Raw genomic sequence first — 27500 nt, 5'->3', positions numbered from 1 at the left:
TCAATTTCAGGTTTGTCCCTCGGAACTGTCAGATCATCTAAAACCTCTTCCCATTATTGTGCGGGTTGGAGGGATCCAAAAACAGACTTACTTGCCAAGAAGATCTGCTCTCTCTGGCTGGTGACTGAGGTTAGTTCGGGGAGTCGGTGCTCCCCTTCCTCCCCTAAGCCCCGGCAGTGGATAAGGGCGTCTTGGAAGGGCATCTCTCGTAGGACCAGCGAATAACACCAGCCGCTGCTGGGGTCTTCAGTCCATCCCCTACCATTACACGCTGAGGTGAAGAAGAAGAACAACATTTAAAGCTATACCTATCGACTGTACCAGGGTTATATTAAGCTGCATGGAACAGACGCTTGTCAACGGGAATGCTAATACAAGAGATTCTAGAGTTGTATCCTGAAAATGTTAATGGTACCATTATTAACATTCAGGCATCTGTGACTCACTCCCAAGAATATAAAATCTGGTGTTAGCTAGAATAAGATACTAAAGACGCATTGACCATGACAGGGTTGAAGAGACAAATTTGTACCGAGTGAGGAGAAGAGCTGGGAGGGATGTGGGTTAGTGGAGGAGTGATATGGAAGGAGGGAAAAGATGTGTAGATGACTTTAGGAGAAATGTAAGGGGAACGGTAAGAGTGATATGGGAAGTCTGAAGGGATGATCTGAGAAGTGTGGAGGGTGTTATGTAATCTGGAGGGAGGGGGGTGATATGGAGTGAAAAGGTGTTGTTAAGAGAGGTGGGAGTGGAGGTGATCTGGAGAGCTGCGGACGAATAAGTATTCAAAAAGAAGGGAGAGAAGGGGAGGGGTGATGAGGGGGGGGGGTTAGAGGTGATGTAAGGGAGTTAGGAAATGTAGGAGGATATGGGTGGAATTTTTGGATGATATGAAGGGAAATAGAATACTGTGTAGAAAGAGGGAAGAGTAGTGTATTTCAGAGGAGGTAGTCATGTGGAGGGAGAGAGGACAGTTTGATGTAAAAGGAGTAGGAAAATTAGGCAATGTGAAGTAGGAGGAGAAGGTAAGGATGACGTGAAGAGCGTTAATGGGTGGGGTGATGTCGAAGAGGAAGGGGTGACGTTAGGAGGGTGGGTTGGGGTGATGTGGAGCAATGTAAGGCCATATGAAACTAGTTTGAGTTGAAGAGAGGAATGCTTTAGAGGGGGAGACAGAGGGAACAAATGGCATGCCGCAAGGAATGGGAGGAATGTAGAGATGGAGAATACGTGCGGAGGAGTAGAAGTGACTAAGATTACAGTAGATTCGTTGATTATAGGGGTTTCCGAGGAGTAATGCTAAATAGAAAAAAGAGAAAGGAGATTTTCATAAAACAGATGGGGAAGATAGTGAGCATCCATCCATCCGTCCATCATCCAATCCTACATTGCCCCATGAGGAGCGTAGGAGCCCGGGGCTAGGCAGTTGGTCCCGACAATTTAAGATGAGATTGACCAGCCTCACTCATCCCTGAGTGGCAATACATGAGCAATCAACCCCAATCACCCCTTGGATATAAATCTTCACCGGCTCAATCCGATTGGAGCGCAATAATTACCCACTAAACCACCAGGCGCCAAAATTTGGTTATATGGTTACCACCCAGCGTAGTAAATGGTTTCCTGGTGTACAGGCAGAAGGAAGAGGAATGAATGAATTAAAGAAAGACAGAAGAGGATGGAAGGAAAGAAGGATGAAGGAGAGGAAAGGGCATACACTCGACGGCAGCACTACATCGAGTGAGTGGATGGTGAGCGCCCCTACCTACCACTCAAGATAATGAGCAACGCAACATAAATAAGAGGAGATGCCGAAAGTTGGAAAATAGTTAAAAATATGACAGAGCTGAAATTCCGGGAAAAGGAGATGGAAAGAGAGAGAGAGAGAGAGAGAGAGAGAGAGAGAGAGAGAGAGAGAGAGAGAGAGAGAGAGAGAGAGAGAGAGAGAGAGATTGCAAAAATGAGTGGAAGAAAAAGTAACAAACACAGAGAGAGAAAGAAGAAAAGGTACGAGAGAGGGAAACCTTAAAGAGATGTTGGTCTGGATACACGGAATGAATGCGCAAAACACTACAAGGACTAATTTTTGAAGCAAATCGAAAGGATTCTAGTCGGCTTACGGAAGGCCTTTCGAGTTTGGTGATTAAAATTCTTTGGCTTCAATGTCACTGTTGGAGGTAAATTTTATATTTCTACACATATCTGATGGTAGCAGGAATAAATTACAAAGATAATAATATACTGGGGGTTAAAGAAGATTACATAGCAAATCAGGATCCTTTGGTTAGTTAGTTAAGCTCTTCATTCCGAGAACGTATGTTGCATTTTATTCGCGTTACCATTACTCAGCTAAATATAACTTAGGGGTGAGTCTTCAAACTGGTGAAATAACGTACAGCCTTTCACTGCTCGAATTCATTCTGAAGTTCAATAAAATCATCTGGAGAAATGAAGTGCAAACTGAAATACTACGTCATCGTAGTAAAGGTTATGCTTATCGATTACCCAAGGGTCACTGAGGCAGATAACCACTGAGGCTAATCTTCTCTTTTGTGAGGTCACTCTCGGGAACAGGTAAAGGTTGTAATAAGATGTGTACCGTGAATGTGTATACCAATAATTTGAAACAATAGCATGTCTCTACCTTCAAGCTCTTATTTTTCGTGTTATTACACACACACACACACACACACACACACACACACACACACACACACACACACACACACACACACACACACACGCACGCGCGCGTGCGTGCGTGCGTGCGTGCGTGCGTGCGTGTGTGTGTGTGTGTGTGTGTGTGTGTGTGTGTGTGTGTGTGTGTGTGTGTGTGTGTGTGTGTGTGTGTGTGTGTGTGTGTGTGTGTGTGTGTGTGTGTGTGTGTGTGTGTGTGTGTGTGTGTGTGTGTGTGTGTGTGTTCCTTGTAGTAGTCTGCTTAATAAAGAAGCCGCAGGAAAAGAATGACTCGGGACCAATATACGCCATAAATACTAGACAGAACAACGTTCAATCACACACTCTGAGTTGGTGCAAAAAATCTTACACTATTGTTTTTAAAATTTACAACTTCCCAAGATCACAGATACTTTCTTTCTCCATACGACTGTACCAGATGAGTCTTTTTTTTTTTTTTTTCTTCCTTTACAGGTATTGTTCTAAGACTCCTGAACGCATGATGTAAAGAAAAAAAAATATTCACATCTGCTTATTGTATTCCGCACCTACTTTGTATCTTTGAGTATCGAATTTTAGCTCTCTCACGTATTCCCCGTATTTGCTGTATGCATGTAAATACACTTTCAATACCATGACACCTTTTTGTTTGTTTCTTGCTACCGTCGGACAATTTTATTCAACTTACAAGAATCTCCTAAAATCAAAAGAACTTATGAAAGCTATATATACCCCTCCAGGCGTAAAATGTCTTTGACCAAAATAAAACATTCTGTCGGCAGTAAGACTACTGTAAAAAAAAAAAAAAAAAGAATATGTGGGAGCTTCAGATCCCTTCGGTTAATACCCTTGTTGTAATGAGGTTTAGAAGAGTGATTTCGTATGTGTGGTGTGACAGGGTGGCATGGTGTGTGGTGTGGTGTGATTTCACTAAAGTCACTAAACTCTGCGGGACGGAAGCACTTCGTTTCTGAAGGACAGACCGATAGGTCCCCTCCTTGTGGTGCTCCTAACAATACTGGAGAAAATCTGATATGCAGGACTAGAATATCATTAGACTTACACAAGGGAACCTCGAATGCCATCTACAACAAAGTCCCAGATTTCCTACGGAAGATAGCTGAAAATATGGGCAAGATTCTGACCTTCAGTGTCTGGTATCTCGGTGATGGAGTCCTGTGGTGTGAGAGGATAATCAGATGCCGATCTTCTGCAGGTGAAGACCCGGGGTAGGGAGCACGGGGATGCAACCCACCTCCCGTCAGCACTGCGTACCTCACCACACCAATTTTTTTGCGAATTCGGCTCTCCTGCGGGGGAAAGGGAGGAAGGATCTGAACTTAGGTAGGGAAGGGGGTGGGGGTAGTAAACAGGTGAGTGGGAAGCTGGTGGAGGAAGTAAGTGCAGGAGTGGAAAAACTGTGTAGAAATGGAGGGCTGATATATAGGTGTACAGTAGGGAAAGGCCATGGAGATTCTGGTGTGAGTGCGAGACGTGTGTGTGGAAATGAATTTAAGAGAGTGTGAAGTGTGTACGGGACTGGAGAGATTTGTTGCAGAGGAAATGTAATACAGGAATGGAGACCTAGGAATATGATTTTTCATTAGAGAAAAATTAAAAGAATCCAAAGCTGTTATTCCACTATAATCTCTTCCTTGTACAGGCAGTTGAATCAAACGAAACCAATATCGAAACCTTTCATTTCAAGACCCTTAGATACATTCGACTAAAAGCAAATGAAAGTTTTAAGCACAGGGCAAGACATTAAAACTCTTCCAGGCTGGGATGGAAGTGAAAGATGAGTCAGAATATAAGAGGCGCAGAAGGGGAGTGGGTTTTCAGTACGGGGATTGTGAAGTTGGTGGATGCAGAAGATATAACTATGGAGTTGGAGGCAGAGAGAGAGAGAGAGAGAGAGAGAGAGAGAACGGAAGTGGAAAGTGGACGGACAGGAAAACAGTGTAAGGTGGAGCGTGAGGTGGAGCAACAATGGGTGGAGTCCGACAAACACACACGTCCGCAACATCTGTCATCCTTGAGTGATCTACCCATCCTCTCTCTGTTCACGTCCACTTTCCCGTGTTTTATTCCACACTTTCAAATCTCCAAGCATTTTCAGATCATTTCGTCGCCCCACCTTTTATCAAACTACAAAGTGGTCATATCAGTTCGACGCAGTTTTCTGTTTTAAGCAACTGGTCTCATATCAAGGCAAGGGTTCGAGACTAGATTTTGGTGGTATTAGACCCTCCTATGGCCCTGGCAGTACTTTTTTTTTTATATTACAATATAACGGTCTAGAAAACCTATAGGGCTCCAGCCGCTCACGGGAATGTGTAGAGTTCTCTTATTTTTTTTTTTTTTTTAATGAACCTTAATTTATTTCCATCGAAACTACGATAAATTGGCTACTCTATATCCGGTATCAGTTTCTTTTTATTAATAGATGGGAAAAGATGTATTATGTGAGGAAATAATAACTTTTGGGCAGAAACACAGAGGACCGAGTAGGTAAGAGGGTCTGAAAGTGAAATAATCAATAATACTGGAAGATGAAGATCACCTGCGTGGAAGATGAAGCTGAACAATTCTCAAGTGAAACAGCATGAAAGAGACGATGCATGAAAAACGCGATAGAGATGTGTAAAAACTAAGCAGCCCGGAGCACTTTTCGTCAAGGCCTTTGTTGGAGGTGTTCAAGGGAGGGAGACGGCGTCGACCATATAGACAGGTAGATGGAGAGATGACCAAATAAATGAGTGGATAGTTATGTAACTGGACAGACATGGGTCTATATTAGTTATATGCAAAAATGGTATTAAAAGTCTTTTCGTGCAGCGGCCTCTGTTGGTAATCATAACAACATATATGACTATAGTCGCGGCGCACGACTCTGAGATTGTCATTATCGTACCCTGGCAACCTATCACTCAAGATGTGTGTCCGATTTCGTATCATATTATACATGAATCATATTATTATGCATGAATATGTTATACACGAATATATTATACACGAATCACATGGTTATCATATTATACACGAAACCAGACGCACTTCTGAATGGTAGGTTGCCAGGCCACGATAACAACAACCTCAGAGTCGCGCGCCGCGACTATAGTGATGTCAACGATGGTGAGCTTAGTGATGACATCAGAAACAGTTTCTCTATTGCCTAACGCCTTAACACCGGAAGGGATGGCTAACGGATTGCCTCCATGACATCCCATCTTCCGCTATCATGGTTCTCTCTCTACATCTCACACACCCCTCAATCCACCTTATTCCTCAAATTCATCTTAGGTCTCCCTCTTCCCCTCCCCACTTCCACCCCACTAGCATACACTGTTCTAGTTATTCTCTCACTGTCCACTCTCTCCACCTGGACAAACCATGTATAAAATACTTCTCCTAATGCTCACTAGCACATCCACATGAAAAGTAGCAGCTATTAAGATAAATATACTGAAAACGAAAAGGATGAAAATTATGATAATGAATTCATGATGCAGTTCTCTGTCGTGGTGATGATGTTATTCTGCTGGTGGTGGTGGTGATGATCGTGATTAAAACTGTGATCAATAGGGAAACAGGGGGTGAACGTTGATGGACACTGATAACAATACTAAAGACGCTGATACTATTAATACCATCAAGCTGAAAAGGATGCTGATAAAGAAACTGAATATCATAATGATATGACAGTGGATTCGCTGGTACTGTTAATGAAACTTATAGTGTTGATAAAGATGATGAATATACCAGCCATGACAGCAGTACTAATGATAAGTATGATGATACTGATTTTCATGACGCAAAAGACTTTTATCTTTTTGATCATTTTGCTGTCAACTCTCCGTACACTGTTCTTTCCTTCTTACCTACATTCATCATTTATTCTCCCTTCTTCCATTTCAGTATATACTCCATTCCTTTCTTTTATTCTCCTTTCCTACCCACTCCTCCCTTCACACATTAAGATTATGTACGCCTCTGCATTCTTCTCCATTCATTTATACTTTCTTTCATATATTGTCCTCCCCTTCACTCCTTCCTCCATATTTTCCTCATCCCATACACTCCCTCCACCACAGCTCTCTCTTCCTTTCCATTTCTTCCTTTGTATTCCCTTCCATTTAACTCCTATCACCATATTTTCTCTTTCCATCCAATCCTTCCACTTCATATTCTCTTTCCATCTCCTTCCTTCACATTTTTCACTTTCCTTTGGACTCCTTCCACCACAGCTTTTCTTTTAATCCACTCCTTCCACTACATATTCTCTTTCCATTAATTCTTCCTCCATATCTCTATCTTTCATTGCACTCTTTCCTCCATATCGATTCCATCCATCCACTCCATTTTACCATTCTCTTCCAATGCCTCTTTTCACAATACATCCCCTTCCCATCCATTCCTTCTACCACTTCTTGTCACATCCATGCCTTCCGGCAGACCATTTCTTTCACTACATCTCTTCCTATCCATTCCTTCGCCCCAGCGTTCTCTTTCCATTCACCTTTCCTACATATTCCATGAGGCAAATCTCTTTCTCTATTTTCTTCCTAGCCAATTCACATCTCAGTTCAGATTTCATCTACCACCTCCTTTCATCCACTGTGCCACTTTCATCTACCCGTCATACCACTTCTCACTCCAGATCTAATCTTCCACCTTCTCTCATCCACTATTCCCCTTCCCTCCACCCACCAGCCCACTCCTCACTCCAGACCTCATCTGCCACCATCTCTCTTCCACAGTTCCACTTGCATTCGCTCACCTTCGCTTTCCGCCCAGTTGGTGATGGTGAGGGATGTGCGATCAGACCACATCCAGCCATCGTGCTGCTCCACGCCTGGGAACCACTGCAGACCAACCCACCCGCTCGACGTCTGATGATCTGTAAAGAATATCTGTCTATCTATCTATACTCTGCTCTTCTTGGGGAAGAAGGGAGAGAAGTAAAATGCTGACTACTTCAGTCTGAGAACGTACTTTAAAATCGCTTCTTGCCATCTTCAGGCGACTTTGTTCAGCGTAGGAAATACTCCGATCTGGAGGCGTTAACTCTAGTCTTCATTAATCTCTGCAGTGTACGAGGACCTTAACTAAAAACCAAAACCCCTGGAGGGAGCAAGAATGATAAAAATACGTTTTCCGATTGCAGCGGGCTGCACACTTACAAAAGTTTTTAAGAAAGTATAAAGCCTTACATTGTGGTTAAATCCTTCTGTATGTTCTTTTTGCTACCGGGGTATTACATTCGGCTTTGGATTGTCCCTATGGTAAAGGAAATAATGAAGGCAGCATCTAACCCTCCAGATAGCAATGTCCATCCTCAGCCAAATAAATTCGTCGGCAGACGGCAGAATTAAAATAACCATGACATTCGTGGGCTGAAGGGATTGAATTCTCAGTAGGCTGGCTTGAATATCACTCGCAAAATTCAACCAAGCTTTATTTCACCAGCAAGAACATTTTGACAGTTATATTTCTGACCATAACTACTTTCAGTATTTACGGGCAGTTATCACCAGCCTGTGACGGCTTACAGAAACATTATATGCAACCTCTATTGAACCTCATTTTTACAGTGAGGGGATTTTTATAGTTGCAGTTCCATCTAGAATGACGTCCCACATTAGCTGGAAACATTATAAGTCAAGTCCTAATTTCCGTTTAGAGCTGGCATTTTGTTTTCTTTCTTTCCTTTTTTTTTTTTTTTTTTTTTTTTTTTTTTTGTGTCCGACTCTGGGTAGAGGCTTCAGGGCCTATCCCAAGGCCAAATAGTCCTCCTACACACCTCCACATGTTACCACTTCCGCGCCAACACCCACCCTCCATACTGAGTACATGCTCGGGCTGTCTCATACAGGATTGGTGTACTGGTATTAGGGGGGGTATTCTTACGACATATCGGCGGGTTTTCTGGTAGATAGGTAGTCTGCTTTTGTGAAAATCAAATCCTTAAACTGTTCCCTGCCCCAGCCGGGATTCGATCCTGGGTCTATTATGATTGCAGGCTGCTTTTCTACCGATTCAGCTAGAAATACCACTTGCATACTCAGCATTTTTTCTTTTTTTTTGGACTAAGAAGAGCGTATTATTCACAAGATTATCTAAAACTGGAATCCTTGCTTGCTGTCTCCGAGGCTGGTGGGGATACTGTATACAAATTCGATCAAGCCTTTTTATATCAGCAGTAGCACATGCTAGTCACAGTATTATCTAAAGCTTCCCTATGTAATGACTATTGAACTTACTGATCTGTTATTACACGATGCTTAATTCTTAAGCTGTTGTGATACTTTGTTGTAGTTGTTGTGGTCCTTGGCTTATGATGTGAACTCGGTGGACTGCAGGCTGAAGGTGCCCTTCCGCTGGAGTCCACCATCCTCCTTTAGGGGGATCGGGAGTTGAATGCGTCTGTATAACACAGCTGCCCCGTTACATCGGCGCAACAGCATTATGTTGTTCCTTTCCAGCACCAATTTATAAGGTCAATAATTTGAAATAATACTGCAGACCTGACTTGTAAATGTACCTTACTAGGACCATGATTTTTACTGACTCGGATATTTAACTTCTCAAATTCTGAATTATTATCTTACTGAGGTGACTTTGAACTTGCATCAATGGCTGAGATTCTGAAATCATATTTCACTGATTGACGATCACTGGAATTCAAGGCGTCACAGGTCTTCAGTGTCTATTTTTGTCTAAATTACAGAAATACTAAACAGAAGAGATGGGGGTAAAGATACGAACTGAGCAGTTCTGCTGTATCCTATCATGGCCAATCTCTGTCCACTCAATATGAAGAGAACCTTCCCTCATTTAGGCCAACGCACTACATCGCAAAGACTGCAAGACTATCTTGTGCCCATTCTGAATCAGTGACTGACCTGGCCTAAGTCTTCGTAAGAAACTATATTTAGATAAACAAGGAGGTCGGGCCAACCCTCAGCCTCTGGAAAGCTATTACGCTTATTTGTACTAGCGCCAAAATCTCGCCTGGTCATACTTGAACTGACTTGACCAACTCACTGTGACTCTTAGGTGCTTGGGGGTAGCCTAAACGTGGTGACACTGTGCATCCTGGGTGGAGAAGGTGTGGTGTCTACCTTGGAACCAAACTCCCCATATTTCCCTGCACCTTGCCATAAGAAGGCCCATGGTCCGACCATGGCGAGGCGCTGTCTACCACAAATGGGGTGCAGGATCTTCACACGGTGTATGTACTGTACTGTACCAGCAGGACGGTCCCACAGAAGCAGTTTCTTACCTGTTGTCGACGGGTCTGCTCGACCTTACAGTATATATCAGATTTATCAGGCTTCAGCAACAAAAACTGTGAAAATAACTGCTTCATTCAGGACTCCGGCAACGTAATGTCCTAGGCTTTGGAAAAGTGTGCAAATATTTTAGAACCATTCTCATCCTACCTTAACCTAACATGACCTGACCCGATCGGACCCATCAGCTCACTATGATCGAAATTTATTTCAATCATCATCAGTCTACCTCGTGAAAGCTTGATAATACTTTTGAACCCACTTCGCCTCTTGATCTGGCTTAATTCAACTCACTGAAAACAAAATCCTGCTCCGCCCATGTACGTAGCGAGGTCAGGTCAGCTCCCAGGCTCTCGCAGGTTGTGTAGGCGACTGTCCAACTCATCTGCGTGGCGAGAAACAGGTAACACTCGCCCTCGTAGCTCAGCCAGCCGTTGGAGCAGTACATCGCCTCTGTCAGTGAAGAGAACACAGCTTTGATATTAGGAAACTCAGCTAATAAGGCATTATTTTCTTAACTCTGCTGCTGTCTGCGTTACAAGACCCCAGGGATATGAGACGAGTGTGGGCTTACATTATTCTTATACTTAACGTCGTTGGAGGAAACTTTGCAAAAAAAAGTTCACTGCACTCGAACCACTGATCCTACAGCACCCACTTTCACAAAGTATACCATTATGGACCCTTCTCGTCTCTGTTCACAGTTCCAGCTCATCCTACCCAATTTTTCGTTACCCATGCCCATTTCTTTATCTTCCCCTCCTGATACTTTCATTGCTGAGGATGATTAAAAAAAAAAATCCCTGCACTAGAAGCATTAATCCTAGAACAGCCATTTTCTCTCACTGGTTCACCACCTAATGACACTGCAACTCATCTCACCCACTCCTTTGCTCACTACGTTCATTTCCTCACTCCTCTTTTATGGTTTCATGAACCGACACAGATTACGCAGTCGATAAACACGTTTGTTTCCTCATCACTTACCATCATCATCATCATCATCGCTGTCATCAGCATTTTTATCAGTATGCGTTAGCCCAGTGAAGGAAATAAGCCTTTCACAGTTTTTCCCACTTTGATCAGACTGTGACGTGATCCATCCTAGCCCTAATTTCTAGATTTCATCCTTCTGTTTTGCTCATTACATTCCGTTTCTCCGTATCACCGAGTTATCAGTGTAACCCTAACTACCCGTTTGTTATATGTTCCATCGTGGACGTAAAATGTCCATGCCCAATACTCTAACTGTGGTGAGTACATCTACTTTGGTTTGTTCCCTTATCCACAAACTCCTGGATTTCATCCCTCCATGTCATATATAAAGTCTCCTTTTCGATCGTCTCTGAGCAAGTATATTAGTATATGCATTTTATGACAGTTTTAAGAACTGGTCTAACTTCAAAGCATTTCACAAACAGTTTTGCAAGTTCAAAGAAGTCAATGGTGAGGCACTCTGTACTTGCAATACCTCTCATTTCATCTTTTTATGTAACATTCCAAATCATTATATTCACCGTTTCTCTATCTTGAACAATGATTCACTCATTGAAAATCTGTTATATTTTTTCGCTGGTGCCTCTGAAATATGATTTTTGTGGCTATTAGAGCTATCTTTCCTCTTTGTTCTTTTCAGACATCTCCGTTTCTCTATGGCTATTACTTAGTCCTTAATATTATGTTCAAGTTTCAGATAACTAGCTCTGGCTCGAATGTTTGTTTATCTTGTTGCTTCTGTCAGAGATCATTACAAGTTTCACAGAATATTCCAGGTATTGTACATTCACTCCAAACTACAGTACTTCAGTATCTTCTTCATTTTTTTTTTTTTCGCTTTTTGTAGCTGTTTGAGCGAACGAAGCGGGAAGAACACTGTAAGACTGGTAGTAAGTTGTGGGCATGTATTCCACTTATACTGGCAACATTGTTTTGTTCAGGAAAATGTTACAGTGTAGGCTTATGAGGAAGTAATAGGTGTTACTCACATGGCGTCTTCAGATTCGTCACGGTTTTGCTGAAGTATGCAAAAAAGCACCAAACTGTGGACCAATCAGCACCCAGACTACGTTATTTCGGAGTCTGTTAAAGTTACTCGTACATCGGCTCTAAAAACATCGTTGGAAAGCTAATGAAAAAGTAATACGGGTTACTCAAGTTACTTTTATGAAAATTCGCCACCTCATTGCTGACAAAAGACAAAAAGCTAAAACGAGCCTACGCACATCTTAGCGAAGCTTTTGGAAAAGTGGTATACTGTATGTTGCTTAAGTGGCTTTTCTGAATATGTACTACCATGCTGCTAAAAAAAAAAAAAAGAAAAAAAAACGCTAAAATGGGCACAAAACGGGGTTATCTCGGAAATTATTAGAGCTACAGGTGACTTCTCAAAAATTCGCTGTCATACTGCTGAAAAGAGCCACAGTGTACAGTAAAACTGAATCATGTGCTTGACCCACCATACTCTGACATGAAGGTTCAGAGACTGTAAACTGAATGCATGCATATTCAGAAATAAAATGGATATTTTCACAGTGTGCAATAGTATCAGGCATGGGCGATGGCACATTTCTTACTAAGCTTGCTTGCTCACACACGTTTCACATTTTCATATGTGGACGCCAACAGTTTCATGAAATATCTCAGTAGAAAATGATACTATACAGGCTTGTAATTTTTCGCTGATTACTCAGTATGTTCATAAAGATTTTACTTTTCTTGCCCCAGTACTGGATAATACAGTCAAATTGCCTTCATCAATTATCCCTTATTCAGCATAGCAATCCACATGCACACGCGCGCGCACACACACACACACACACACACACACACACACACACACACACACACACACACACACACACACACACACACACGCACGCACGCACGCACGCACGCACGCACGCGCGCTCGCGCGCGGAGTTTCTTCTTACAGATCCATAAAACTACTTAGCATGCCATCCAACACAAATGGACATCTAATTCTAAATAAAGTCGCAAAATCTGTAGGATGACCTAACTGCAGCCGTAATTACTACTACCAATAATAACTACCACCAACAGTCACTACAACGAGTACAACCACCACAGCAACTATTACCACCAACACCAATACGACTGCTCCCTCATCACTACAGCAACTAATTCAACTACCACCAACATGCACTAAGACAACCACCACCTACAACAGCCAACATATCCACCAGCAGCATCAGCACAACAACCATACAATCACCATCAATACATCCACAAATACAATACCCAAAATCAACACACATACACTACCCCAACACCAATCCCTAGCGGTAAAACCAGTCATTATCACACCCAAACTACTATCACCATCAGTACAACCACAATCACCACCACTACCACAGCAAACACCACCACGCAAGCCACCACCGCCGTCAGTATCACCAAAGTCCTCGCCACAGCCCAAACTACTATCACCATCAGTCCAAGCACAATCTCATCACTACCACAGCAGAGCCACCACAACATACCGGGTGCAGGAGGAAGTGTGAGGGTGTGTCCAACAGGGGCCTCACAGATGAAGTGCCTGGCGTCGTGACAGTCTGTGGGCACCCAGGACGATCTCCGCTTCTCACCACTGGACCAAACTGAACAGAAGGAAAGGGAAGGGTTAGTAGGTTGATGAGTAGATGTGTGCATAGACAGATACAAAACAAGACAGACGGACATATAAATACACAAACAGACACGATCAAAAGAGCAGAGACAGAGAGAAAGACAAGTAAGTGGATATATACAATGGCAAATAGGTAAGTAGAAAAGCAGGTAGAATGACAGTATGTACAGTTATAGGTAGACTGAGGGAAAGACAAATGGCGAGGTAAACACATAACGATTCGGTAGGAGGAGCACTCTCTGGATGATGATGGATGTGATGGAAGGGTAGTGGTGGCCTACTTGCAACCCCTGGCTCATCCGAATGTGAAATCAGTGGGTTGCAGGCTGAAGTTACCCTTCAGCTGTCTATCATCCTCTTTTGGGGGGATAGGAAGGGAAATGAGGGACTTTCATATAACCCGGCAGTGAACAGAGTTATACTTAAGGCCTAAAATCAGTTAACTCCATGAACCAGAGGACGTAATCATTACTTTATTCTTGCTATCCCCAGACGATTCTGTTGAGTTAATGGAAAGCCTTCCGAAATGCATTGATTAGATATATCCATCATTTACCCATCCATTTCAAGGGATCTTTCTTAAGATGAATAACACTGTCTGGACATAGAAATAATAAAAATAAAATAACGTACTGGGGCTGAGAGACTTAAGGGGGTATACAGTATAAATTTATTTATATATAACCTTTAAAAATCTGTAATCAAGTTACTATTTCTTTTCTCAACAATGCTGCACGAAGTTCTTCTATAAAATATTAATAAGCTGATTAATTACTTCACTGAAAACATAAACACGTATACGAGTATTCGCATATATGGTCATCTGTTTATGCACGCACTGATTCACAGTCATTCATATACAAGTAATATATCTATATCTATATCTGTCTATCTATCTATCTATACACACACAAAATATATCAATATAAATTCACTCAAACAGCTTCTAATATAGCCAAACAAAACAAGATGTTACATAGACATCAAACTGCAGTACAGTACAGTTAACTATAGGCAAGCCTCTCCTCGGAAGAGTGGAGATCTTTCTTTACTATTTCTTGCAACCAGCAAACAATTATATTCTGGTTAGTACAGCACCATCGCCCCTGGGATAAATGTAAATGTCTGGGAATAACAAGATTAAAGCAAAGAAAAATATCACGCTGCAAGGGTTATTATTATTATTTTTTTTTAATGAATTCTTCCTCCTCATCCTTTTTTTTTTTTTTTTTTCTGTATTTGGATTATCTATGTAGACCACATCAAAACACACAATTTGCGGGGGTTACTTTGCAGAGTAATAACAACGAAAAGAAGCCAACAGGACAACTAGACAAAATCACACAAGAACTACAAACGAGAAGGTAAAACAACAAAAGACATACTGATACAAAGAAAAAGGAAAACGACGCAAAACAAAGTACATTAATATCAAGCAAGAAAATTTACAAAAAGGAATATGTAAACGGAAACAAACCAAACCAAAACATGACTAAAACAACCAGAACTAAAACAACCAAAACAATAGAATGCAGTTGAATGTGTTATGTTGCTGTCACTGTGGCCCCAGGTTCATCTGAACCTGAACCAAGTGGACTGGAGGTGGAAGGTCTACCATCTTCCATTACGTGGATAGGGAAAGAGATAAGGACATTTCTATAAGCACCGCTGCCTGGGTAGGCTATACTGGCTCCACCGCGTGAACGCGTCCATGTCCAGCATCAGATGTAAAGGGGAAGAATAAATACAAATGAAAAAAAAGGAAAAAATAAAACAAACTAAATGAAATATAAAGAAAACAAAGACAAAAAGATAAGGAAGATAAAAATGAAAGCCAAGTGATAACACACACACACACACACACACACACACACACACACACACACACACACACACACGTGCATGCATGCAAGCACGCAGGCACACATGCACGCACGCATGCAAGCACACACGCACGCATGCATGCAAGCATACACGCATGCACGCATGCTTGCACAGACACGCACGCACAGATGTACACACACACACACACACGCACGCACAGATGTACACACACACACACACACACACACACACACACACACCGCTCGCTGGTGCAGTGGTAACGTTCTCGCTTGCCATCTGGTAGACGGGAGTTCGCGCCTCGCTCAGGTTGCGAAAAGTTTCACTGACGAAGTGGGTGGTTACTGTCCCCCTTGAGCAAGGGGACGGGTGTGTGGGTGTGTGAAGGTCACAGCCTTGCCCTTAGATCGGACTATATGAGCTCTCAGTTCCCTTCCGGGAGGGTAAAAGCTGACGATCACGACCATCAAGTGATCCTGACCTACCCTGTGAATTACACACACGTACACACACACACACACAATCTCTCAGATACCGAGTTATTGCCACCCCTTAAAAAAAAAAAAAAAACACTATCCTATTCATTTTGGGGATCTCTCTCTCTCTCTCTCTCTCTCTCTCTCTTTCTCTCTCTCTCTCAAGGACACATACACACACTCATGATCTTCCACTAACCTGCAACCTGGTAGAAGACACACGCAGTCTCATTTGTTACCAAAGCCGCCTCAAAGTCTCCAGGCGTCATGAAAGAGAAGCTGTGATTACTTAGGCTCTCGTCGTTCGTCCAGTAGAAATCGTTATCGTCCTCTTCTTCTGATTGTGGGAATAATTAGAATGTATTGTCAAAAAAATGCTTCATCCACTTTTCCATAACTGTTGTAATGGAATGGATTAAGTGTTTTAATTAGTCAGATTTTGTTCTTTTTTTCGGAAAGAATTAGAACGTATGTATACCAATGACTTTGAAAGTATGTGAGATGCTAAACAATCTATGATTGACAACTTCAGTGACTATGAAATGATAGTGCAAAAATATAAATGATAATGCAACTACAATTATGTTGATAACGCAATAATAATGATTATGATGATGGAACGAGTATTTACGATCTCATCAAAGGTGAGGAGATCTACTGTAAGGTGAAGCTCTCCAATCACTTTCTGGACACGAAGCAGAAGAGAACAAACGTTTCAGTTACCAGCTTTACCTGTTCATTGTCGTAGCAGCTACTGAACTGCTTACAGCAAAAACAGTACTGCCCTTTTTAATCACGTTCTGTGATGGGCAATATGCGACTATGCGTGGATAGTAGTCTACTAGACTTTCTTATCTGTTGCAGAAAATGTATGGTGTGTGCAGAACCGAACTAGGGGAGTTGGTCTATAGAACCGACCAGTATAAGCTACGTCGTACCCACTGCCACCGTTGTCCAACTCGCAATTGGAAGAAAACTAGTTCCATGTACTTGCCTGACAAGCTGTTTGACAGTTTTTGACAGGTTGGGTCGCTTTCCACTATAGTTTGGTGTGGCACCTCATGGGCCTAGTCTCAGAATCTGGGAGGCGTAACTATGGTTATTTTCTTAGCTCTTGAGAGGCGATGAAGCATATGAGATTGGGTAGATGAATCATTATAGAATGATATGTTTACCATGGTGGTGATAATATTGGTGATAATAATATTGATGGTGACGATGACGATGAACAGAAAACTGAAAATTTATTATAACAATAACCATATCAAAATTCCTGCTTCCAAACTAAAGACATCAACTTTTATTGCAGAGTACCAGCTAAATCCTGAGTGAAAATATTGTAAAACTTTCCCTCTGAATCAAAAAGCATCACCCCTTACTGTACAGTCCCAGCCAGATACTGTCACCCTCCGGTACGCGGTCCTTGAGGTATCCGTCTTCAGCGGGGGTGTCCAGTACCACCAGGGACGCCCCCATGCCCTGGCAGGTCTCAAGGACATCAGGCCACACTGCCAGGCCCTTCCCGCCATCCCTGTGGTAGTAGTGGTAGTAGCAGGAGCCACCAAACTCCTCCCACCCTGACACACACCCACCTGCCGGGGGAAACGGCGAAGAGCGTACGGTCAGGATTTATTGGTCGATTGAGAGAAAAAGTGAAGGAGGCGTAACTACAGCGGTCATAAGGGGTCGACCTTATTATTAAAACTGAGTACACGAAGGTGAACAATGAATTAGAAAATGGTTAAACTGCATTCTACCTTATATAACATACTTAGCAATGAAGCTGAAAGGTCAAGCTTCTTATCTTCCCCTACATGCTTTAGTAGTGATGTCAGAAACTGGGCTTTGAATTCCCTTCACGATGTTCTTTTCGCGCTACGAAGCTCAGAAACGCCTGTTTCTTTAGCTATTTATTTTCCTTAGTATACATTAGTTGTGCTCTTCCATGTTATTTATATTTTCATTTCGACATACATTTTATAAATATCATACTGGAGGATATCAGTGTGCCATTTACATTCAAGCTGATAAGATGTTGTAAATTCTTCTAAGCCGACGTGTGGTGAAGGTTGTGGAGTTGGGAGCTATGCATTGTCACAACGTCTCCCGTAGAACTGAATAAAATCGTCTGTCGACAGTAAGAATTAACTAAGAAGTTCCTGAAGATCGTTTTTAACTTCTTTAAAATACTAATAACATCTTCTTGAGGTTGCAAGAAAGAAATAAAAATTGTCATTAAATCAAGTGTTGAGAGGGTTATGGTGGGTGGGGTATTAACTCTCACTATATGGTAGATATTCGCTAAGCAGAGTAAAATAGTCTTGAGAAGGCCAGAATATAACAAAAGAGAATATCATCCAAACATGTGAGGGATAATGAAAACAAGTATAGCAAAATCAATTAAGTGAGGAAGAAGCTCTGTGATGTTTCCCATGTCAACTAGAAAACGGGTCGCCATCTTTCTGCCTTTCTCTCTCGGCTTCTTGGACTGTTTTCATCTGCCTCCCCCCCCCCATCCCTGTCTTCCAAATACTTTCATTCGTTTACACTATATCGTGATAAATAAATGTGACTTTGCTTAAGGCTTACTGTAGCTCTGAATCTATCTTTCCTGTCCTGCCTCTGTCTATGTGTGTACCTGTACAAAAGCTGCCAGCTTCAGACAGAGGTAATAACGTGTGTTAATATCTCGCTCTGCTGTCTGTTGTCTCTGTCTCCGCTAGTCAATTTCTATATAGTTCTGCCTGTCTACCCCTCGCTCTGCTTGTCTGCCTGTCTGTCTTGCCTCACCTGCCAACTTCTGACAAATGTAGTGGTGTGTGTCGATCATCAGGCTGGTTACCCATCCTCCCCCTAGTTCTGTGGCACTCACGGCGGCAGCAGCTAACCCGTCCAGCGACCTGTGCATACGGAAATTAATTTTACTCAGTTTCATTTATCGAGGCGAAGATGCACTTGACAGATGGTGATGACTGGCTGAGTGCAACATTACTTCATAATCTCTTTACTTGTTAGCATTATTAATTTACAACATATATCTCTGGGAGAAACTTGGGTTCGTAAATGTTATTCGGACATGCTGCATTCAGCCAATCATCACCAACCTGTCAAGTGCATTTTCGTCTCAGTAAAAAACTGAGTATAGTTATATACTTGACAATTATGTCTTCTTGAAACGCACATAGGTAATCTATTTGGATATGAAACTGAAGATTATATTCAGCCGAGATTTCCTCTTGTGCAAGAAATCAAAATGTACTTCTTGGACTACTTGATTTTCTCATCACCTTAAAAAAATAGTCTGGATTTGGCTCGAATAAGTCCCAAAATGCACTCCTTCGATTCCACAAGGGTCATGAAGGCAGGTAATCACTATGGTACCTGTGTGTTCTGAGAAGGAAAGGCTTTTAGATTTCAACTTCCCTTCCGGCAGCGTCGATGGGATGGTACACTCAGGGACAGTACCTCTGCTAATTTCATAAGGCCTTTGCAGTAATGACTCGGTATAACCTAAGGATCAGTACTTTTCAAAATCAAAATATTTTACGATACCAATTAATGTTAAGTACACCATATTTTTCCAAATGTATGACTATAATAACCTTGACATGCCGGGAAATAGACAAAAGAAAAAAAAGGACACACACACACACACACACACACACACACACACACACACACACACACACACACACACACACACACACACACACACACACACACACACACACACACACACACACACACACACACACACACACACACACACACACACACACACACACACACACACACACACACACACACACACACACACACACACACACACACACACACACACACACACACACACACACACACACACACACACACACACACACACACACACACACACACACACACACACACACACACACACACACACACACACACACACACACACACACACACACACACACACACACACACACACACACACACACACACACACACACACACACACACACACACACACACACACACACACACACACACACACACACACACACACACACACACACACACACACACACACACACACACACACACACACACACACACACACACACACACACACACACACACACACACACACACACACACACACACACACACACACACACACACACACACACACACACACACACACACACACACACACACACACACACACACACACACACACACACACACACACACACACACACACACACACACACACACACACACACACACACACACACACACACACACACACACACACACACACACACACACACACACACACACACACACACACACACACACACACACACACACACACACACACACACACACACACACACACACACACACACACACACACACACACACACACACACACACACACACACACACACACACACACACACACACACACACACACACACACACACACACACACACACACACACATTCGTGCTCAAACATATACACCGTTAAATATTGCACTGAATAAAAAATCCAGCTTAGCAAGCTCTAGTATATTATCAACATGTTGCCGTATACTAGCGAAATAAATTGATTAGTTTATAATAAAAAGAGGACATCAATATAACAGTACAGCAAGGTAAAGGACCCCGGACCACCCTCGTGTGAATCCACTCTACACACTCACACAGGCTGGTTGTTGGCCCAGTGTGTGTAGTTGATTTCGGTGCCGTCCATCCACTTCCATATGTCTGGTTCATCCTGCGAAAGACAAGCAAGGGTAAACGTAAGTATGCTTTCTACAGAATTTAATAGAAAACTGACATGTCCACTGTGGTCAGCTAAATCTTGAGGTCTGTGCACTATACCGTATCAAATGAATGTTTCTTTAATTCACTAGCTTGCAGAAAGCGGAAGAGCATCTACTGTCTACCAAGAAGGCAACAGAAATAAATTATGTTCTTGAAAAATTACTGGGGAAAAGCATCAAATTTTCAGTATCCAGCATGCTAGCCATATTTCCCAGGAATATACGTCGTCGAACGGGTCGAGAAATGGGGCTGGAAAGAGTTGAATTAGAGAATAATCAAGAGTGCACCAAGTAAAATGGGTTACACTCTCATTTACTTATCATTTAAACCTGGGAAATCCTTGTTCACACCTTCAAGATCTGCATAATTAAGAGTGCTGAGACCACTCAACTGACTGTCAAACAGAAAAAGAGGTGCTACCCAATACATACTGCACACATCCATTTCCATCCTTGGTCATTTCTTTCTCGTCCCAGTTACCTATCTCTCATATGCACACTACATTTCATTCCCTTTTTTTCTTTGCTTTTCGTCTTGCCCCCATCCCTCAGAGCTAATGAAAACAATACATATTCTGCATTTTTTATCCTAAGAAACTTATGCAACCCACATGAGTACCTTCACAGTCACTTTTTTCTGTTCTTTCTCTTCGATTTACATGGCCATACTATACCATAGTTTCCCTCTCATATGTTGATGTGGACACACACACACACACACACACACACACACACACACACACACACACACACACACACACACACACAAATGTAGTTGCCTTGCACATCGTTTCAAGACTTTCATAGTACCATCCACATTACATCATTTGATCATTCTACTCTACACTTTCTTTAAACATTCACTTCCCTATTCTGTCAGTGCACCTACATGATTAAATTCTTCCACTGTTTCCGGTCACTCTCCTTCGAAAACAAATCGTCTATAGTAATTTTGTCTCTTAACGACCATTTTATACATACTTTCTGACCTTGCTTCTCAAAAATATTCACAAAACCTGAACCAGTGTGCAAAGATTCCGTCGGAAGCAACACATCATGATCTGCGTTCATGAAAATAAATATAAACGTTCTTTTATTTTATCATCAGCTTTTCTTGTTTTTTGCAGATTTTTGTTTGACCCGTATCATGATCCCATGGGAACAGCAGTTGCATAACCATGGGAGCGTCACACACCTTTGACTCGTTCCAGAGCTGATGTTGGGCCACTCAGACATACGTATACTCTCATATATGATTCACTGCACCATCATAAAAGCTCTCTAATGCATTCAGCTGTTTACCTTCCACACCATACATACATAACATCCTTCATAATCCCTCCCAGTTCACTCTGTCATATGCCTTATGTAGATTCTCAAATGTCCTTAATATTTTATAATCCTTTTCACATACTTTTTCAGCTAAGTGCTGTGAAGCACAAATTTGTTCCACACACTCAAAACGACTCTAAAAACCACCCTAATTATTACTAACAGATATTTCTAGTTTCTGCATGTCCTACATATTCTGTCATCGTTAATCCGAATGCTCTAATTACAGCGCTTAAGACATTCCAGTCAATATACACACATGCACACCTATAAAAACCTACACATTGGCACAAGTGAACACTTAAATGTACACTGCAGTATACAGGCACAAGCAAGCGTACACAACCATACACACGTAAATATACGTACATACATACATACGCACCCACAAGTACATACAGAAAATGACAGAGGGCTCACAATAACTGATTTCCTACAAACACGCACAAGCACGTACACACGTACACACACACACACACATACGTACGTACACACGTACGTACACACACACACACACACACACACACACACACACACACACACACACACACACACACACACACATACATCCTCACTCACCCGCTCGCTAAGACCAATCCACACGCTGTCCCTAAGTCTTGTGGCAGCGTCGAAGGCTATCTGTTGCTGCTCCTGCCCCGCCACCTTCAGCAGCACCGCATCCTGGGACAGGCACGCATCCTCTCCGCCGCTCCAGGTGTCGGGATGCTGTGAGACCTAGGGGGGAGAGGTGGGAATGAGAAAGGATGTAAGAGGAGGGGTAAGGTGCCACGAAAATATGTTATCCTCTTCAGTCTGGGTGACGTCATTTTCCTTTACTCTTCCTCTCTCCAGACAATTCTCATGTCATTAGGACAGAAATTTCGATTCCGACAGTGTACACGTAGCCTTCATGAACACTTTCACTGACGGAAGCATTTTCTGATTTAAATAAAAACATCTAGTGACAGTGACAATAACTGAATGATACACAGACAGATTTACGGGGTTTAAAGGCTAACATACTCCCTTCAAACAACGTATAGCACATATCTTACTAATTCTCTTTTCACCTATGTATCCTTCTCTAACCTTTTTCCTTCCCTTTAAACTCATGATTAAAAAAAAAAAAAGTACTCAGAGAATGCAGTACCCACGCCCTTCAGGCGGTTTATGGCCGGTCTTTTGACTCTGCCCTGGCCTTTGATCTGAAAATCAATTTAAACTTTACGTTTATATGACCCTCAACTCATCCACCAAGTCTGGTTTAAGGGAGATGTAAATTGTTGATCTCGACCTTTCCCAGAAATCTTGATCTTTGACCTATGATTCTGAAAAAAAAAAGCCCTTGACTAACCTTAAACCAAGTTTCATCCAGATCGAACCAAACTATTTAAGTTAAAGGCTGTGAGCGATTGTTAAAAAAAAAAAAAAATATATGAATCTCTTCATTTCCCGTCCCTTAGCGCTCTATGCAACTTTGGTCAACAACTGATCAAAACTGTCTGAACTGGCCTTGCCCTTAACCGATGACTCATAACCTTTTACGGCCCAAAAGTAATCATGTTCCCATGATGGCCCTCAGTCATTATGCCAAATTTGGTGCGATTCCATCCACAAATTTTTCTCTAATCATGTTAACAGCCAGCCAGACAGACAGACAGGTGGAATGACAGATAAAAAGACAGACAACAGAGCTAACTGAACACATAAGCTCTTCTAGCCTTCGCACACGGATGTTAAAAAAAAAAAAAAAAAAAAAAACAGGGGGAGGGTATAATAATAATAATAAAAAAAAAAGATGGGAAGGGGAAGGAGGAGGAAAGACACGATTGTTGGGAGGTCTAGAAGGGGAAACTGTAGGAGAGAAGCGGTAGTAATGAGTGGGGATCAGTAGGAGCAAGAGAGGGCCTCAGAATACACGATGGACTGTGGGAGATCTAGGGACGAACAAAGAATTAAGGTGAGAAGATAGAATTAAAAACAGGAGTGGTGCCAATGGAGAGAAAAGAGAGTGTGGGCGAGGTATGTGAGAAGTTGTGGAATTTCTGGAGATGGGACGGGTAGAGTATGAGGAATGCTGGTGGAAGAAGACGGTAGCATGAGTTGATGGATGTGAACGAAATGGAAGTGGAAAGTGTTCACAGATGTGAAGTGGCCCGAGGCCTTAGTGGGAAGGCGGAAAGTTAGAGAAAAATATAGAAGTGAAAAGGAAGTCAATGACATTGTGCGGGAAGATGTACATTGTCTGAAAAGTGCGTAGGAACTTCTAAACCCCTCTAAGCGGTAACGCATTTTACTGTTTTTTTCTAGCTACCTAGGCAGTTTTATTCAATTAGGGACAACATTCTCCTACTATTCTATTCCATCTACGTCACACTCTTGAGATTCGATACTTATACCGTAAGTCTCACACCCATAAGATAATCTGGATATTAACACACCATCATGCAGCCGTCTTGAAGCCATAAATCAGTTCCTCATTTTTGTATCAAGGCAGTTATATCACCAACCACTTCACTTCCTTGGTCCACTCTTCTTGACAATCCTCTCTTCTCACGACACCCACGACATGTGTTTTTGCTCATGTCTGGGGCGAATTTAGGGAGAAAGAATGTAGAGGAATCTCCATATCTTTAACGAAGAGAAACAAATAAAAAAAAAAGTCAGCCAATAATTCATAGTTTCATATCAATACCCCTCTTAACCAAACGTATAGGACATGGGACAAGAGTAAAACTAAAGGAATTAAAAGCGTTGACCGCATTGTGTAGTCATTATCCAAGCACGGTTGATATCTTTCGTTTGTTTTTGCATGATACAAGCTCACGTGTGGATGCGTAGTTAGGGGAAAGGGAAGAGGAGACGGGGGAGAGGGGATGGGGGAAATTGAGAGCGGAAGGGAGGCCGGTCTCATATCTATCTATCCTCTATTTATAGCCAGAAGCCATAACTCTTTAAGGGGTACCTATTTTTTCTGACCATTTACGCTTATTAGGGTGTGTATTCATTGGCCCAGGACACTTCAAACCATTTCTTCCTTAGCGGCTTGACTTGCATATTATACACCGGTATTTTCTTGTATGTGACGTATATCATCTTGGACATTTTATATCGCTGAAGAAGGGATTTGACGGAATCTCCAAAACCAACAAAGATACGGCAAATAATCAGAGTAATCGGGCAGCATGGGAGTGTTATCTTATCAGTCTCCTCCTCACATTAGCATACAGATTATCTCCGTCACCTGCTGCCTCACATGTATCTTATTTCATTACAGTAAACAGTCCATTAAATCTCTCAGTATTAGATTTCATCATTTAACCTCCTGCAGTGCTTATTCATTCAACTTTCTGTCCATATATCTATATTTGTCTATCTATCTATTTATCTATCTATTTATGTGTGCCTGTCTGTCAGTCTGTGTTCGTAGCTATGCATATGTCTGTTTTTTGTTTGTACACACACACACACACACACACACACACACACACACACACACACACACACACACACACACACACACGCACACATGACAGAGAGAGAGAGAGAGAGAGAGAGAGAATATTCAGATATGGGAATATAGAGAGATGCCTGGCTTGGGGAGATCGATCCTAACTAAGAATAGGGCTCAAAAATTTTTTGGTACAGGCAATCCCTCACAGGATGCTGCGTCGGTCAACAAAAAGGAATGACTGATTGAATGACAGACAGACAAACTGTTATATAAGTATTGGAGATAGACTGATAAAAGGATAGATAAGAGAAATAAGGAAAGCGGAATAGAGATGCGAAGAGAGAATAATGAATTTTAGCAACAAATGAGCTATTGACGTATCAAAAAATAATGTTCGTTGTAAGCTGGGTATATTGGATAACGATTAATCACACCGTCAGACCAGAGCAAGAAAAGCAGTGGGGGATGAACTTATAATTACAATACTAAATCCTACTTCCCCAGTTGCTTTGGCTCTGAGGCTATAATAAATCTAGCAGTACTTTATACGCCTCATGGCCCTACGCTGAGAGGAGGCGTCCGTTCTCATGACTTCCCTTGGCAAGAGCAAAAATTGAATTAACTGATCCAACTAAAGGTGTTCAGCTTTAAAACCAGAGAGGTGCGTGACATTACCCAGTAGCAGTAGTCTCCAATGTGCTGCCAGCCCGCCTCCATATCGCAAGCCAAAGGCACACCTGGGGAGAATGATAATAATCATCAGAAGCAATACGAACAGCAGCACATCCATTTTGTTCAAATGTGTAATTAACCTCGTCTTGGGAAGGTGAGCCAGTCAAGTCATTATTACAGCATCCTGTATCGTCCGTCTGTTGTTTCTGTACAACTACCCATGCAGACCCCCAGATTACCTTTTCAAGGTGCGATGATATGATTTTTGGTGCTTTTCACTGAGGCATGTGCATAAAGGCTTTTATTTTGTGTAAAGTATAGCTTGGTCGCATGAGATACTCGTATTTCATACCTCTCGCACAAGGTTAAAATTGACTCTCGAGTAACCTTGCATGTCTTGTGACTCAACAATGACTGTAATTAAATCCCTCCCTCTGTCAGCAAAGGAAACACGTCCTCCCACACACATGAGATTACTGAGGGGCCAAGCCGTCATTTGCGCCACGACCGGGAAAACTCAACATGTTCTGTAGACTGGCTGACGACCATCTATCATTGGAAAATACTCACAGGTGTTCGACATCACATGAAATATAGTTTGGCTCCCATATAATCAAGCAGCTGGGATGGGATGAAATAAAGGGGTGCGATTGGGTATCGACGAGCGTACTATGAGTTTTATTTTTAACTAGAAGGGGTACCCGGCGTTGCCTGGGTAAAACATTATGATCGTGCATTACCTGGGATCCTGGATGTCAACTCCTTGTGGGAGAAGACTCTCGGATTCTCAGTTTATCCTTAGACCCATTTCCCCAGGTTTATAATCTCCATGGACCAATTCCTACCACGGGCCTATTTTCCCACTACCCACCCACCCAACAACCCTGCCCACCCATCCCACCAATCCATCTATCCCCCCCCCCCCGTAGCTAATAAAATGGTTATATAGTTAAAAAATTGATTGATACTTGACTACCATCTTTGCACCATGCTGACTTGCGTATTTCGGGTTAATTATAATCTTGGCCATTAGAGGAGCCACTTTAGCTTATATAATGTACACGTTTAAAACGTTTAAATTCTTCGTTAGAAGTTACACGTGCCATATATATGCATCCCTCTTGATTTCCAGAGAACAGACAGACAGGCAGACAATCTCTCTCTCTCTCTCTCTCTCCCTCTCTCTCTCTCTCTCTCTCTCTCTCTCTCACACACACACACACACACACACACACATGCAGAGACATGAAACTCACGGAAATGCCCGCCGCATTTACCGCGTAATGTA

General features: G+C 42.2%; 1 protein-coding gene across 1 annotated transcript in view; it reads right to left on the bottom strand.

Annotated features, from left to right (window-relative positions):
* Positions 1 to 27500, bottom strand: part of LOC145390229 (C-type mannose receptor 2-like) — a 51198-nt gene that overhangs the window by 18102 nt on the left and 5596 nt on the right. The window contains exons 3-12 of the mRNA XM_080265224.1: positions 26216 to 26277; positions 23241 to 23291; positions 22666 to 22821; positions 20632 to 20705; positions 18726 to 18835; positions 17342 to 17527; positions 16135 to 16272; positions 13472 to 13588; positions 10266 to 10424; positions 92 to 271 (exon numbers count right to left, since the gene is read on the bottom strand). Coding sequence (XP_080121350.1) covers positions 92 to 271; positions 10266 to 10424; positions 13472 to 13588; positions 16135 to 16272; positions 17342 to 17527; positions 18726 to 18835; positions 20632 to 20705; positions 22666 to 22821; positions 23241 to 23291; positions 26216 to 26277 — 1233 coding nt within the window. The remainder of the gene's footprint in view (positions 1 to 91; positions 272 to 10265; positions 10425 to 13471; positions 13589 to 16134; positions 16273 to 17341; positions 17528 to 18725; positions 18836 to 20631; positions 20706 to 22665; positions 22822 to 23240; positions 23292 to 26215; positions 26278 to 27500) is intronic.

This window comes from Coenobita brevimanus, chromosome 14 (genome assembly GCF_032717465.1).
Source record: "Coenobita brevimanus isolate Jiangsu-jjx chromosome 14, ASM3271746v2, whole genome shotgun sequence".
Taxonomy (NCBI): domain Eukaryota; kingdom Metazoa; phylum Arthropoda; class Malacostraca; order Decapoda; family Coenobitidae; genus Coenobita; species Coenobita brevimanus.
Note: the sequence above shows the minus strand (reverse complement) of the source record. Positions and strands in the feature narration are given on the sequence as shown.